The sequence below is a fragment of the Anser brachyrhynchus genome (assembly GCF_964034855.1).
Source record: "Anser brachyrhynchus genome assembly, chromosome: 4".
In the NCBI taxonomy this organism is placed as follows: domain Eukaryota; kingdom Metazoa; phylum Chordata; class Aves; order Anseriformes; family Anatidae; genus Anser; species Anser brachyrhynchus.
In genome coordinates, this window is record NC_137698.1 from 49,406,725 (window position 1) to 49,419,999 (window position 13,275).

The window sequence follows — 13,275 nt, forward strand, 5'->3', positions numbered from 1 at the left end:
CAGGCAGGTGAGCCTGTGAGATGTCATACTCAAGTGTAAACGCTGCTTCAGAATCACTCTTTTTTTCACTGCATCTCCTCAGCCTGACAGCTGGGATAGCATTCTCTATATAGATTTGCTCTGTTTATTCAGTCTTCCTTGGTTATTGGACGCTCACAGAGGCAAAATATGGGGCATTTGGTCTCACGTGTTCAGTTGTTCTTATGTTGCCATATTTTTATTTGCCATTTTCTGTTCCTGCATTTAGAATTACATTGCTATCACCGTGCCAGTGAATAGGATTTTCTGTTTCTTTTTTTTTTTTCTCATGATATCTCTCAGAACAGATATGAGGTTCAGAAAATGAAATTTTGTGGGGAGCTCTGCTTTCCTTAGGAACCCTGAACAGCTCTCGCTTTCCTTTAAGCATGTTATTTGCTGTATTTATTATGGACTTACTCAAGTGAATAAATATTAGTTAGATAGAGGTTTAAAAACAGAAGGCCACTGATGAAGGAAGAAGTTTGTCTTCTAAAAAGCTGCTTCTGCATCTCACTGGAGTGCTTCCTTGGTTTAAATGCCAGTAAGGACAGTTGAAGTCCTTTGCTTTAAATCTGTTAAATCCTTATTTGCAGTACTCTTTATCACAGCTTGGTCCTTGTTGGATATGCTCTCGCCTCTACCCTATGTAAATTCATTAGAAACAGGTTGCTGTGGTAGTTTCCCCTCTTAAACAGTATACAAGTTATTGTTTCCTCTTGCAAACCCCTTCTCTTCCTTTTCCCAGAAACAGTGAGCAGCTATATTGAATAGATTTCCCTACAAGGTTATTTTACAGGTCAGGAGGTTAGCTTACTTTTGTCTTTTTACTTCAACTGTTTCAGAAGAAATCCTCTGTGTTCTCCTGAATTGTAAAGGCTGGTAAGAATGAGAAGCCTAAGTCATCCGTTAATCCACAGGCAAAGTACTATTCAAGCAGCAGCAGTGAAAGCTCTCACATGCTGCCCTGGAAATAACCCCAGCCTTGACATGGTAAGACGACCCTAGGTAAGGTCAGAAGCTCAGTTCTCATGGTTTTTAAACAGTATTTGGAGGTGTCCCTTGTGTTTTTGATGATCTCTTAAAGCAGTTGGATCCTTATGAAGAGAAAGTGGAGAAGTGAAGTCCAGAGAGGCTGAGGTTTATTTGCTTAAACATTGCTGCTCTCTCATCTCAACTTCTTGTTGATTTGGCTTAAATATTTAACGACCATGACCCCATGTGAGAGCAGCAAGTGGTATCAGGATTTTAGCTTAAGCTGCTTTGCAGAGACAAAGCACCTGTTTTAATTCCTCCTGGAAATGGAAGTGATTTGGAAGTGTCCCAGCAAATTCAATTAAAGTGGCAATACTTGCCTACTTGTATACTTTCCCATGAAGTGCCATGAATTTGAATGATCTGCTTATACAGTGTAAGAAATGGAAGCTCATGGCTGGGATTTTCAGGAGGGCATAAGGAAGCTGGGTGTCTCTGTCATGATGGCCTCAACACTAACTGAGTATAGCACTTAAATGAGCCTGAGGTCAAACCTCTTTCAACTTCTTTGAAAATCCTGCCTGTGCTAGCCTTCCATGTGCACTGGGGTCAGTGTGCAGTGCAGAATGTGTACTAAAGTGAGTTCAGTGATTTTGTGTATAAAACTGTCTATTTAGATAAAATATGCATCTAATACAGTGCTAGAGATAGACTGTGACTTCACCATCTGGTCTACATAACATTCACAGTGCAATGTCTAAGCTGGCACAAAAACAACGATGAAAAATTCCAAGTGCAAAGTAGCAATTTCTTGTCCTATTATAAGCCTGCCTATATTAGAGAGGGAAAAAAAAATCCAGTAAATCAGCCAGTAGTAGAGGCAGTACTTCTGACTTAAGGCCCGTTATTAGTACAAATAGACTGCTAAGCAGTAAATATGAACACTCATTCCATATTTCAATCGTAAAGATTCAAGAACTTTCAGAAAGACTTGTCTCCGCTGCAAGTTTAAAAGTAAAACTCATCAAGATCTAAGACTGTTGAACTTCAGTAGTCTTAGCAAACTCTTTAGTAACAACACCTAGAAAGTTCTAGCAGTGTTAGAGCCTGTTTGTGAGGCTTTCTGAATAAAAATGATGTATTTCCAATGTAGTCATGTATGGTCCATTGAAAACAGAAGCTTACTAGTATCTTCTGTCAATTATAATAGCTAACAAGAAAGTGATTAGATAGGTGTGTATATGCAACATGTACATATTGTAAAAATAATACTTGCATTTCAACTTTCTGCTTGAATCTACCTATAATATTACTGAAGGTTCTCCTATGCCAACAATATTTACAAAAGTATTTACTCTGATGTGCTGTTTCTAATTTATGCCTAGATTCTGCTAGAAGTGGTCAGATGTGCTAACAGCTCTGAAGCCTTTCTTCTCTTTTACATTTTTCATCCGGTTTTGATCCAGGCTGTGTTCTTGTATGTGAAACTTACTGTATGGGTCAATATCCACAAGATTTACAGCAAGAACTTTGTCTGTGGTTCTGTTATATTTATTTGCACTAGACAATTTTCCTGCTTCCATCCAGAACTGGGGTTGTCCAGAAATAACAGTATTCATCTGCCTCTGCCATTGTATCCATAGTGACAGCTCCTTTATTTTCCACACTCGTTATCACAGGATCCTGGTTCGGCTTTTTACTGGTGTTATTGACTTGAGTATGCATGATGGCATAGATAAGTACTTTAGATGTGATACTTGACTGAAAGAGATTTTAATTCCTCGTTATCTCAATGATTCCTTCTGGAGAGAATTGTAGTTCAAATGTTTAACAGATGAAAGTAGTTTGTGTGTGATACTGGTGAGATGAATGGCATATGCATGTGCAGTAACACGGCTCCTGCCTATTGCACACAGGGAAGAAGTGGGGTGGTTCTTTAATGGAAACTAACCTTAAGCATTTAAAGCACCTGATGGGAAAGCTGACTTTCTCCTGAGCATGCATTTACAAACTTTCACACTGTTCCAGGTGTCAGCTACCCAACACCGCCACCATGCAGCGAGTGGACACATCTGAATTGCTTAACACTGAAAATGTGCTAGCTCTTCAGAGCTCTAGCAGCCCTCCCCAGAACTGCAGGCAATTCTACATTCACTCTAGGTGAGTACTTTATACGCTGAGTCTACGTGGAGGTTATATAGAGAATCATCCATCCTAACTGTGGGGAGAATTAATAGAAAAGAGTTAAAACTGACTTGGAGCTTATTCTAATTTTCTTTCAGCTTTGGAGAGAACAACTAAGATGCAAAATGCATTCAATGCAAAGGTAGCAGCATAAAGTGCTTGCCTCTTTTCTTTGTAAGTGCTGGCATAGTAAACTCTGGAGCTGATGTGTCGGGGACGGGAGATAGCTTGCAACTTCACATGGTCCTAGTTAAAATGCCCTTTGAGCCATTGGCAGTTTACAGGAACAGTGGTGTCTCTTGGGTTCCAACTGTGGTCATTATTAAAATGCTTACAAAAGAAGGCACTACTAGCAACCATCCTCAAGCTGTTATTTTTGTTCTTATGACATAGAATGACCTTTTGTAATAGAATCAAGGAAATGGAAATAACAAAAACTACTGACATGACTGACTTGTAGTGTTTTGTGAGGTAGTAAGATAACATCATAACCCTTTGGCGTAGGCAGCTTCAAATTGGAGCTGAATCAGACATTCTCAGTGGCTTGGTTTAGGAACAGTCTTTTGACAAGATATTATTGATTTTTATATTTCATTTTATTTCTGTGGTGCTGCTTTTGTCTTTTCTGGTTTTAGGGTGAAAAGCTAGAATTATCATTGTGTTTCTGAGAGGTAAGGGAATGCCTAAGTGTGAACCCTCCCTCTCTCCTTATGGAAACTTTTTTTTTTTTTTTTGTGAATCAATGGCAGAAAAGGAATCAGAGTACTAAAAAATGATTCACTTCCTCTCTGTGCAGCTACCCATCTCCCCCAAAATTTCTGTAAGAATGTGACTGAAACCAAAGCACTCATTAACAAGTTATAAGGGAAAAGTGTTGAGTTCATGAAGCCAACAGGAAGGGTACATGCAATAAGGCAAGATGCTGGTCTGGCTATATTCTGGCTAGTCTTATGGTTTTATGGGATTACTCACGAATCAAGGGGCTTGATGGAGTATATGGCCTTTATTGGAAGGTGTTACGGTATCCTTGTTGTCAATCAACAGCATGTCTGGCCTGCCACAAATTAAATTTATGCAGCGTGTACTTTAGGGTTTGGGATTGATTCAAAATAAATTACATGGATGTGCACAAATGATAAGTAAAAAGTTGTGGAAAATGAGAAGCTGCAGTCAGTCCTCTCAGCAGCGTGGTAGGTAGGTGAGTATCTTCCTTCTTCAGTGGGAACAAGTCTTATGTCGATTATTGGTAATGGCTAGGAAAGGGCCAGCACTGTATTCAGCACAGTTGCTTCAGCTGAACACAAATTTCTTGAAAGAAGGAGACATTTGGGGGATTGTCTGTAAATCTCTTGCCCATAAGGAGATTTTAAATTGGGATGTATCTCTGTGGCAGGGTGGACACTACACTCAGAGAACATCTCCCAGCATAATTTTCTTCTGTAGTAAACTAGCATTGATGGCACTGCTTTTCACAGAATTCTTAGAGGACTTTAAAAACCCTTTCATGTCTTCCCCTTCTCTGTCCTCTCTCTTCTTATGGCAAGTTTGTCTTTACCTGCTCCTATACTGAGAATTTATTTCCTGTTCTGTCCAGTGATTGTTTTATGTGCTGTTTTTGTAAAATGCTGCTGATCACCTTTGCTTAAAAATACTAGTATTTTCATATACTCAATGTATGTCTTTTGGGGCAGTACTTGGCTACAGAAGTAATGAATGTTAGTGCCTAAATGCTTATCTTAGGACTGCAACATTTGTCATACTTTCATTACTTATGACCTTCATTGGTTATGAAGCCCTGGGAATTAAATGTTACTGAAATCCAGTTCCTCAAGCCTGGTTGGCTGCCCTAGCAGAAAGGTTTACTTTGATAATTCCAGAAATTTAAACATGCTGTCACACTTTCACTTACAATAAATGGTATGGAAAGAACAGCCACTCTGTGGTCATTATAGTTATAGCATCTCTCACATTTTGCAACGGAGATTTCAAGGAGCGTATTGGACATTTTCTGCGTTACTTAAGTCCTCAGATTGTGCACTTGCCAGTAGAAGGCACTGTTCTGCTCAGTCAGTTGAATATATGAAGGGGAAATGAGGTGGGGGAGGAGGGGTGGGAGAGCAACCTCTGGAAAATATAATCCTTTTTTAAGACCCTGAAGGGCTGATTCCCAGAAGCCAATAACTGCTATTTCTCTCGTGTCAGTGGAAAAATTACTGAGAGTTGTGTGAGTGGCCATCTCAGTGCATCCAGCCAGTGAGGCTGAGCACTATACGTGTATATCATGTCTATATATATAAGGAGATTACACAGCACCCTGCTGTCCACAAGGTAGTATGTATAAAATCATAAATCGGGAATTTCCACAACCGGAAAAATGCTAATGAAAATAAGTATGGATAACACACAACAGTTTCCATACCTCCAGCATACAGGTACAATTTAAGTAAGTAAAACACTTATGTATGGGCAATTCACTAGGGTTTTTAAGGCACAGCACACGCAAACCACGTATTAAATGCACTAACTGTACAGGACGATAAAGTATTTTCCATCTGTATTTTCTTCTGAGGACTTAAGTTAAGCAGAAGTATTTAATGGGCCTTTGGCCCTATCGGAGTCTATACAACTTGTGAGGGTCACTGCCTCAGCACTTCCAGGAACCTCTTGCAACACCAGAACCACAGGTTTCTGTATCAATACCACAGGCCATTGAAAGTTTGGTCTGATTGTTTTTAGCATGATTTATGGGTATTTGTTTATTCATTTCTTTTGAGGATTTGAGGCGGTTTTAATTGCATTTTGTTTGGCACACATCATTTCAAAATGAACCACCTTAAAATAGGAACAATTTTATGGAATGTGTCTAGTATATGAAGTTGTCACAAGTACTGCCTCTTATATTTCTACTACTTCTTATTTTTCATAACATATTTTACAACTGTAATTTTCGTGTCTCACATTTTTCTCTCCAGTTTCCTATGTCCTGTGGTTAAATCTTGACTGTAAATCTTACGCTGCTTTGTTAAAAATAATAGGTCTACTATGCTTCTTCATTTAACAATCTGCTAGATTAATAGTGTATTTAAAACAATTAAATACAGTTGCATGGTTTAATATTCCCAACTGTAATGCACCATGAAGGGGAAACTATAGCCATTTTCATTTATAAAGTGCTTCCATTTCAAGTGCTGTCTGGCAATTCTTGTCTGACACCCTGGTAAACAGACGAAAAGTGTAATATCCAGAAAAGCTTCTTGTGCAGTTTTGGAAATCAGAGCACAGGAGTGGTTGGGTGGCAATTTAGGCTGTAACATTAAATGTAGTATCTCGGCAAAAAGGGCTCTTGCAGCTGTGGGCTGCATGACTAGAGTTGTCATATCAAGGAGCCAGAGAGGAGGTAGTCTTTTGGAATTTAATGTCAATATTAACACTCCTGTGTGATGGTAGTGACAAGCTCTGGAGCTGCTCCTGGCACATTTGTTGTCTGAACGATCCTGACAAATTGCCTGCAGAGCAGAAAAAGATGCTTCAGCTGCAGCTGAGACCTTGCTGCACGAGGACAGTTGTAAGACTAATTGTACAAACCTGCAGCAAGGGATGGGTTTCTGTTTAAGAACGTAAAATTTGGTTCTTGTATACCCCAGGCTTTTGGGGTTTGTACTTTTTGCAGTAGTATGACTACAGTCCTTAGACTGAAAGGTCTTTGTGCGTGGCCTTTTTATTGTGTGCGCTCACAATGCCTGCTACAATGGGGCTCCAGCCCATGAATAGGACCTCAGGCATTACTGAAATGCAAATAGTAACGTATTTTAAAAATGAGGTGCAGGCGTTCTTTTCAGATGTATCCTGTTCTAAGAATGTGATTTATATTGCCTTAGGTTTTGAGATTGCACTTTAGGCCTCCCGTGTCTCTAATTTGACAAAAATAAAAATGAACTCTACTTTTCATTAAGCAAACTGTTAGCACACTGAAAATCTGACCAGGTTGTTGTTGAGCTTGGGGAGGAAAAATGAATCCACACTAACGCTGAGCTTATAAGCGCGAGGGGTGCGGTCTTACTGAGGAGGGCTACAGCTTTTCTCGGTGGGAGAACTGCAGGCTGAGAGCCATGAGAAACCTTGGGAACAAGCACAAGCCGAAGAGGGTGCCCTCCTGCATGCTCTGCAGTCCATTGCCTGTGGCCAGCTCTGCCCACAGCACTTACCCTGGTGCAGGCTACAGAGGAGTTGCACAGACACTCTGGTTCCATGGGAGCACAGTCTGGGGCTCGTCTCCCTGGCTCGCTGAGGATTGTGCTTTGGTTACACGTACATCAGGACATGCCTCACAGTAAAGGAGAACCCAAATTAGGCTTTGACAGAAAAGCTGAATTTCGGCAGAGCTGGTGTTTGGATGTTAAGAGCAAACACTGCTTTTAATGGTAAAGATGGAATGAAAGAGAAAAGTCCAAGCATTGTGTAAGAGTTGTGATCTTTAGGTTGTGGCAGGTGACAAAGAAGGGAAATGAAACTGTAACTACCTTCTCTGGATGGTCTTGTGCCTTTTTTCTGAACCAGCCAGCAATAACATTTGTTCTAGAAAGATGTCCTCCATGGCCCGCTGCTTCTATGAAAATAGGCAACCATCTGCACAATACTTAGAAAATATTTTTAGCTTTCTAAAACAGGCATTCAAAGTAGATGTCTCTGTCACCTTAAATTAAATAAGCAGCTTGTTTTACCTCTGGCTAATTTTTAGTGATGTGTCTATCTTGGAAAGAATAGAATTAATGCTTTCCAAACTGGCCACTACTGAGAGAGGTCGTCAACTTACAGACTGGCAAAGAACATAGTAGGTCAGAAAGTCAATAAATTATAACGGGGAGAAGAACTTTATTCCTAAATTTCAGGAAATGTCACTGCAAAACGGAATATTAATACGTGAGTACATGCTCAGTGAAGAGAAAGTGATTTGTCTAGGTTATGGATTTATTCACAGATGTTATACTCAGGTTTACCAGCGGCTTGTCGCAAAATATGTTAATATTTGGAAGCTGATATTAAACAGGAGTGAAAAAACTATGGTTAATTTCTTGGTTTCATATAGAGAATATTGTTCTTTAAGGTTTCTCTGTTTGAGTTAATGTTCCCAGTAAAACTTGCTTTGAAATTGTTTTGTTGCAGGCTCTTCTGCTGTGAGAAGTAAGGAGATTTCATAGAAACCATGTCTTAGAGCCCTTTTAATCAGGTAATACCACATTTTACTTGCAGCATTGAGTGCTTGCTCCCATAAATATTATTCTTGCTATTCAAATACTGCTGTGCTCTTCACGCTCCAGAATCTGGCCCCATACAAAACTTTTTAGTTTTCTGTTCCTCTTTGCTTCAGGGCCTAACCTCAGATTCATAAAATATTTGTAACTGTCAGTGTAGTGCATCCACAGAAACTGCACAGACGCAGAAAGCCTATCTGATGTAGTGTTAGCAGGAAGAATTTTAGAACTGCAAATACTTAACGGATTTTTAAGATACAAATATGTATGTGCACACATATATAAATACATACTTTTTTTGTGTATACTTTGTCTAATATATGATTTCTTTGATAATGGTATGTCCCAACTGTGTTGTTAGAGATGAAAAATGTCTTTAACAAATTAAGACAATTTTGGGAAGTTGATTTACATTTGTATATTTGTGATACTCAGTCGTATTTCATATTAGAGATATCTGATAAGATGTCATTTTAACACCTTATTGCTGGTCTATTATAAGGCCATTAAACCTTGGTTCTTTGCTCTCAAAAACTGCGGAACAGAATATCTGCTCTGGTCTCCAGATCTGTCTTTGATATATTTTTATGTTTCTTTGGTATTTAGAAATGTTTTGAGCTAATTGGGAAAGGCAAGTGAAACCACCTAGGATACAACACCCAGCTTTATTGAAAGACCGTGTTTAGGATCACATTACAAAATGCCTGAAGTTTGGCTGTTGGTGTGCACTGTGTCGTAGCTTTCTGCTCAGCAGTGCCCCATCCAGCACCTGGGTGACAGGGAGCAGTCAGAACTGGTTCTCCTGCAGAACGAATCACTCACACCAGCTCCTCACAGGTATTCCCCACTATGGGGAGCCTGATCTTGCACATTTGTAAAACTGTCGGAAAGAACCTGGCTTGGAACTTCAGAGTGCTAGATAAAATGGGAGAAAGAGATCCAGTCGGGAATTGCTCCTGTAATTAGCCTAACTGCAAAATAGAGATTGTGCTGGTCCTTAACTTCACCACAGAAAATGGATGGCTTGCAAAGCACTCAGGTATGTTGTGGTGCACATAAACCCACAAGGAAATCAATGCGGTGGTTTTCAGGGTTTGAATAATGTACAATGAGTAAGGCCTGAGGTCACATAACAAACATCAGAGAGGGAAATAAAATGTCAAACAGCCATATGTTAAGGGAATGGCACATAATATTGTGGAGGAAAGAAAGCATTAGCTTGGCATTTCTGAATTGTCAGTTGTGACTGACAATTTTAATGGATAATTATGTAGCTGGCATTTACAGGATCTCAGCTTTCTGACTGTGGTCTTTCCAAAAAGTGGCTCTTCTGCAGTGTGCATGTGCCCAGTTACAGCATGCTGATTGCAGCAGGCTGCTGTGCGTTTCCTCATTTCCTTACATACAGAAATGGTCTTGGTAATAACAGGCATTAGATTTCCAGTTTCTTGGAAAATTGTTTTTTTTTTTCTTTTTTCTTTCTTTCTTTTTTTTTTTTTTTCCTGTATGAGAAAAGTGGGTGCAGTTGGGGAACTGTTTTCTCTGGGGCAGCAGGGCTGCTCCGCAGCCTGGCACAGGCTTGAATTAGTTAAAGGCTGCAGGTCTGGCTCTCTTACATGCTGCTATGAGGCAACTTGGGTTTAGGAGAACCAGCATTTGCTTTCTCATGTAGATGTGACGGATTCTGACAAGCACCTCAACTTAAAATAGATGATTATTATGGTTAGGCTTTCACGCATTTATTCTGAAAACCTTCAGGTAGTGTTGATCTTGATTGTGCTAGCTGGAGGCCAACGGGCTCACTTTGGTCAGTCATGAGTTTCATGTGAGTAGGAAATAGGACTTGTTATCCTAAAGGTCTGTCAGAACAGGATGATTTTAATTTGGATCCAGATGTTCCTGTGTTACCCATCTCTAGTTACAGGAGATAATCCTGAGCCTGGCAAATTTCAGTCCTCCTTTTGAGTACTGCAGGGGTGTTTCATCTTGGCTACTTACAAATAAAAACCGCTTGTAGAGCTTTTGGCCTGTTTCCCCTTGGGGCTCGCTCTCCATGCGGGCTGGGCCGAGCCGTTTTGTGGGGCCGGGGGGGTCCCGCTCCTCAGCGGCGCTGCCGGAGGGGGAGCGGAGCGCGGCCGGGGCCCGCCCGCCTCAGGTACAGCCCGGGGCCGTGCCGAGCCGTGCCGGGGCTGTGGGCCCCGCCGTGGGTGTGCGGGGCCGCGCCGAAGGCGGAGCCGCGCTCGGGGGCCGGTGCGGCTTTATTAGCGCCGCAGGTCGCGATGCGCGGCGCAGGCAGGGCGCAGCGAGCAACAGGAGGCGGCGCGGGCCCGCAGCGCCCAGCCCAGCCCAGCCCAGCCCAGCCCGCCCGGCTGCCGCCGGGGGCCGGCCGAGGCGGGAGCCGGGGGCGAGAGGGGAAGGAGGGGAAGCGGCGCGGAGAGCGAGGAGGCGGCCGGAGGGGGAAGAGCGCGCCGGGCGGCGGGCCGCCGGCTCGTGATGGTGCTCCTGCCCCTGTGGGTAGCGGCAGCCGCGCTCCTGGGGCTCCGCGCTGCAGCCGGCCGGCAGGTGAGTGGCGGCGGGGCGGCGAGCCGAACCGTGCTGAGCCGAGACAGGCGGCGGAGAGCCGGGGGACGCCGCTGGGGTCCGGCGCTTTGCTCCCCTCCTGGGCTCTGCCCGCACCCCGGGGTCCCTCCGGCAGCCCCGGCCGGCCCCAGCCCGGAGGGGCCGCTGGGGAGCGCTTCCTGCCCGGTCTGTCCCTTCTCTCGTCCCGTGCGCGGCTTTTTCCTTCCTCTGCCGTCTACGGCGCGCACCCCGGCTCTCCCCAGCACCCAGCTCGGAGCGGAGCATCCCCAGCGCTGCAGAGAGCAGCTCGTCCCCTGCCGCACCGGAGCTCCGGGGACAGCTCACGGAGCCCTGGGCCCACGCTGGTGGCGGTGGCAGGCTGGTGTCCCTGTCCCTGCTGTTGGCTTTCTCACTCCCCTGGCAAAGTGCCGAAGGAGAAGTGTCAACACGCCTGCCCTGCTGCCCCTCAGGACTTATCCCCTGCATTGACCTTAAAGTCTTTTTTTGGCCACCGAACTTACTTTGCGGCACGGTAGATAGAATGGCTCATTCAGAATCAGGATTCCTTAGCTGCTCGATTTACGCTAAACTTATTAAGGACTCTGTTAATATATTGGTGGAAACAGCTATTTATTCGGCCGAGGAAAAGTGCCATCCCTGAAAACCAAAAGCAGAATTGCAAAAAATGGTGCAATGCAAAGCAAGTAATTTTTCAGCCTTCTAGAACCATTCATCTGTCACACGTTGCGTAGTAATTACACTAACGACTTTGTGCATGTGTCTCTTCTCTTCTGCAGGCTAGTAAAGAGCAACAGATCCAAATAGGTAAGTCTTTTTAACTATTATTGCTGCTACTGACAAAAATATAAATGAAAAAAGTAAGCTCAACAAACTAGTTGATTTTCTGGAGAAATGATCTGTATGCAGGCAAGCGTTCCCTTGTGTATCCCCACACCATTACCACCCAGGAGCATTTGTAGTCTCACACTGCTGTGGCATGACTTGAATTCGCATGCCTCTCATTACAAGCTCTTGCATCCCGATAACTCCGTGCTTCCCTTTTTAAAAATAAAACAACAAAAGTTCAGAATTGCAGCATGCTTAAACTAGTCTTCTGAATGCCATGGCGCTCTGGGTCAGACACTGTTTTCATTTCTGTCTTTCTGAATCAAGGAGGAAATGTCTACTCCATTTGGCCAGGGCAGTCCAAGTCTTTGTACCACTTTTCTTCTGTACTGGAAGTATTTGCTGGAAAAATTTTGTTTAATGCCAAGGTCTCTGTGTATTTTGTTGATGGCAGAGTGTGCTGGCTGCAAGCCCAATGGTGGTAGTTGCTTTATAAACTGATACACACATAAGGAAGTGCATCATAGGCTTTGACATCCATGATGAATGAGGGTACTGAAATGAAACGTGCTCGTCAGTGCCCATGGGGTACTTTGTATTGCAATTTTAAGCCTGACTCTTTCCTAAAAAAAAAAAAAAACAACCAACCAAAAAAAAACCACACCAAAAACAGGAAGCTTCATATAATTAGGAGCACGTGCACACAATTAAATTGCTGTAGATCTGTGTTGATTTAAACTAATAGATAATTTAGTGCTGTGTGGGATGGAAGAGGTTATGGAATGGTGCCGCAGTCAGTGTTCTCTCCCTGAGCATCAGTGTGAGGGTGTGTCATCTCACCTGCCCTGTAGTTCGCCTGGTTGTGCAATGAGCCTCTTCAGCATTTGGCCAAAGTTGTTGTCAAGCGCTAGTGTCTTTACAATGCTCTGGAGCTTTTCAATGAGAGGAGCGGTAGCCATGGGAAGGGACCCTAGGGAATTCTATTTCCAGTTGCCATCAGACTTCCAATTTTGAGGTTTCGGTTCAGGTTTTAATCTGAGGGATTGCTCAGAGAAGAGTTTCAAGTATTTCTCTAAATTTTGGAGGTTTTGTCTCAATTTCAGTTCTGGCACTGCATTCCTTATAGGCTTAGGTTGATTTCCACTGTCATCAGTGAATAATGGGAGTTGAGACAGTTAGGTACATTTAAACCTAGCTGGCAAACAAACTTTTTTTCCAGTGGTATGCTGATCCTGTGTTTTATTTTTGGTCGTTTCCATGAGAAATGGATTGTATTTGAATTTCAGAAACCATAAGCTATACAGGAATGCATCTTTTAAATTATACAGTACATCAGACAAAAATCTTTAACCTGGAAAAGTACTTTTTTTCCTTTGAATCTTTTCTTTCTTTCACGGTTCCAGCATTGCTGTAGTCTGGGAACCTTTGAGGCATGCAGGAA

The 13,275-nt window shown here is 42.7% G+C and overlaps 1 protein-coding gene across 3 annotated transcripts in view; it reads left to right on the forward strand.

The window, feature by feature from the left end:
• Window positions 1–13,275, forward strand: part of ADAMTS3 (ADAM metallopeptidase with thrombospondin type 1 motif 3) — a 160,197-nt gene that overhangs the window by 25,098 nt on the left and 121,824 nt on the right. The window contains exons 11-14 of one of the 3 annotated variants that reach the window (XM_080591577.1): window positions 864–1,011; window positions 3,022–3,153; window positions 8,341–8,404; window positions 11,786–11,813. Coding sequence is in view for 1 of the 3 variants with exons in the window: in XM_080591576.1 (XP_080447702.1) it covers window positions 10,923–10,991; window positions 11,786–11,813 (97 nt within the window). In the remaining 2 variants the exon portion in view is untranslated. Of the gene's footprint in view, window positions 1–863; window positions 1,012–3,021; window positions 3,154–8,340; window positions 8,405–10,696; window positions 10,992–11,785; window positions 11,814–13,275 lie in introns of those variants that run through there. The other 2 variants (XM_080591578.1, XM_080591576.1) reach the window with 2 other exon arrangements.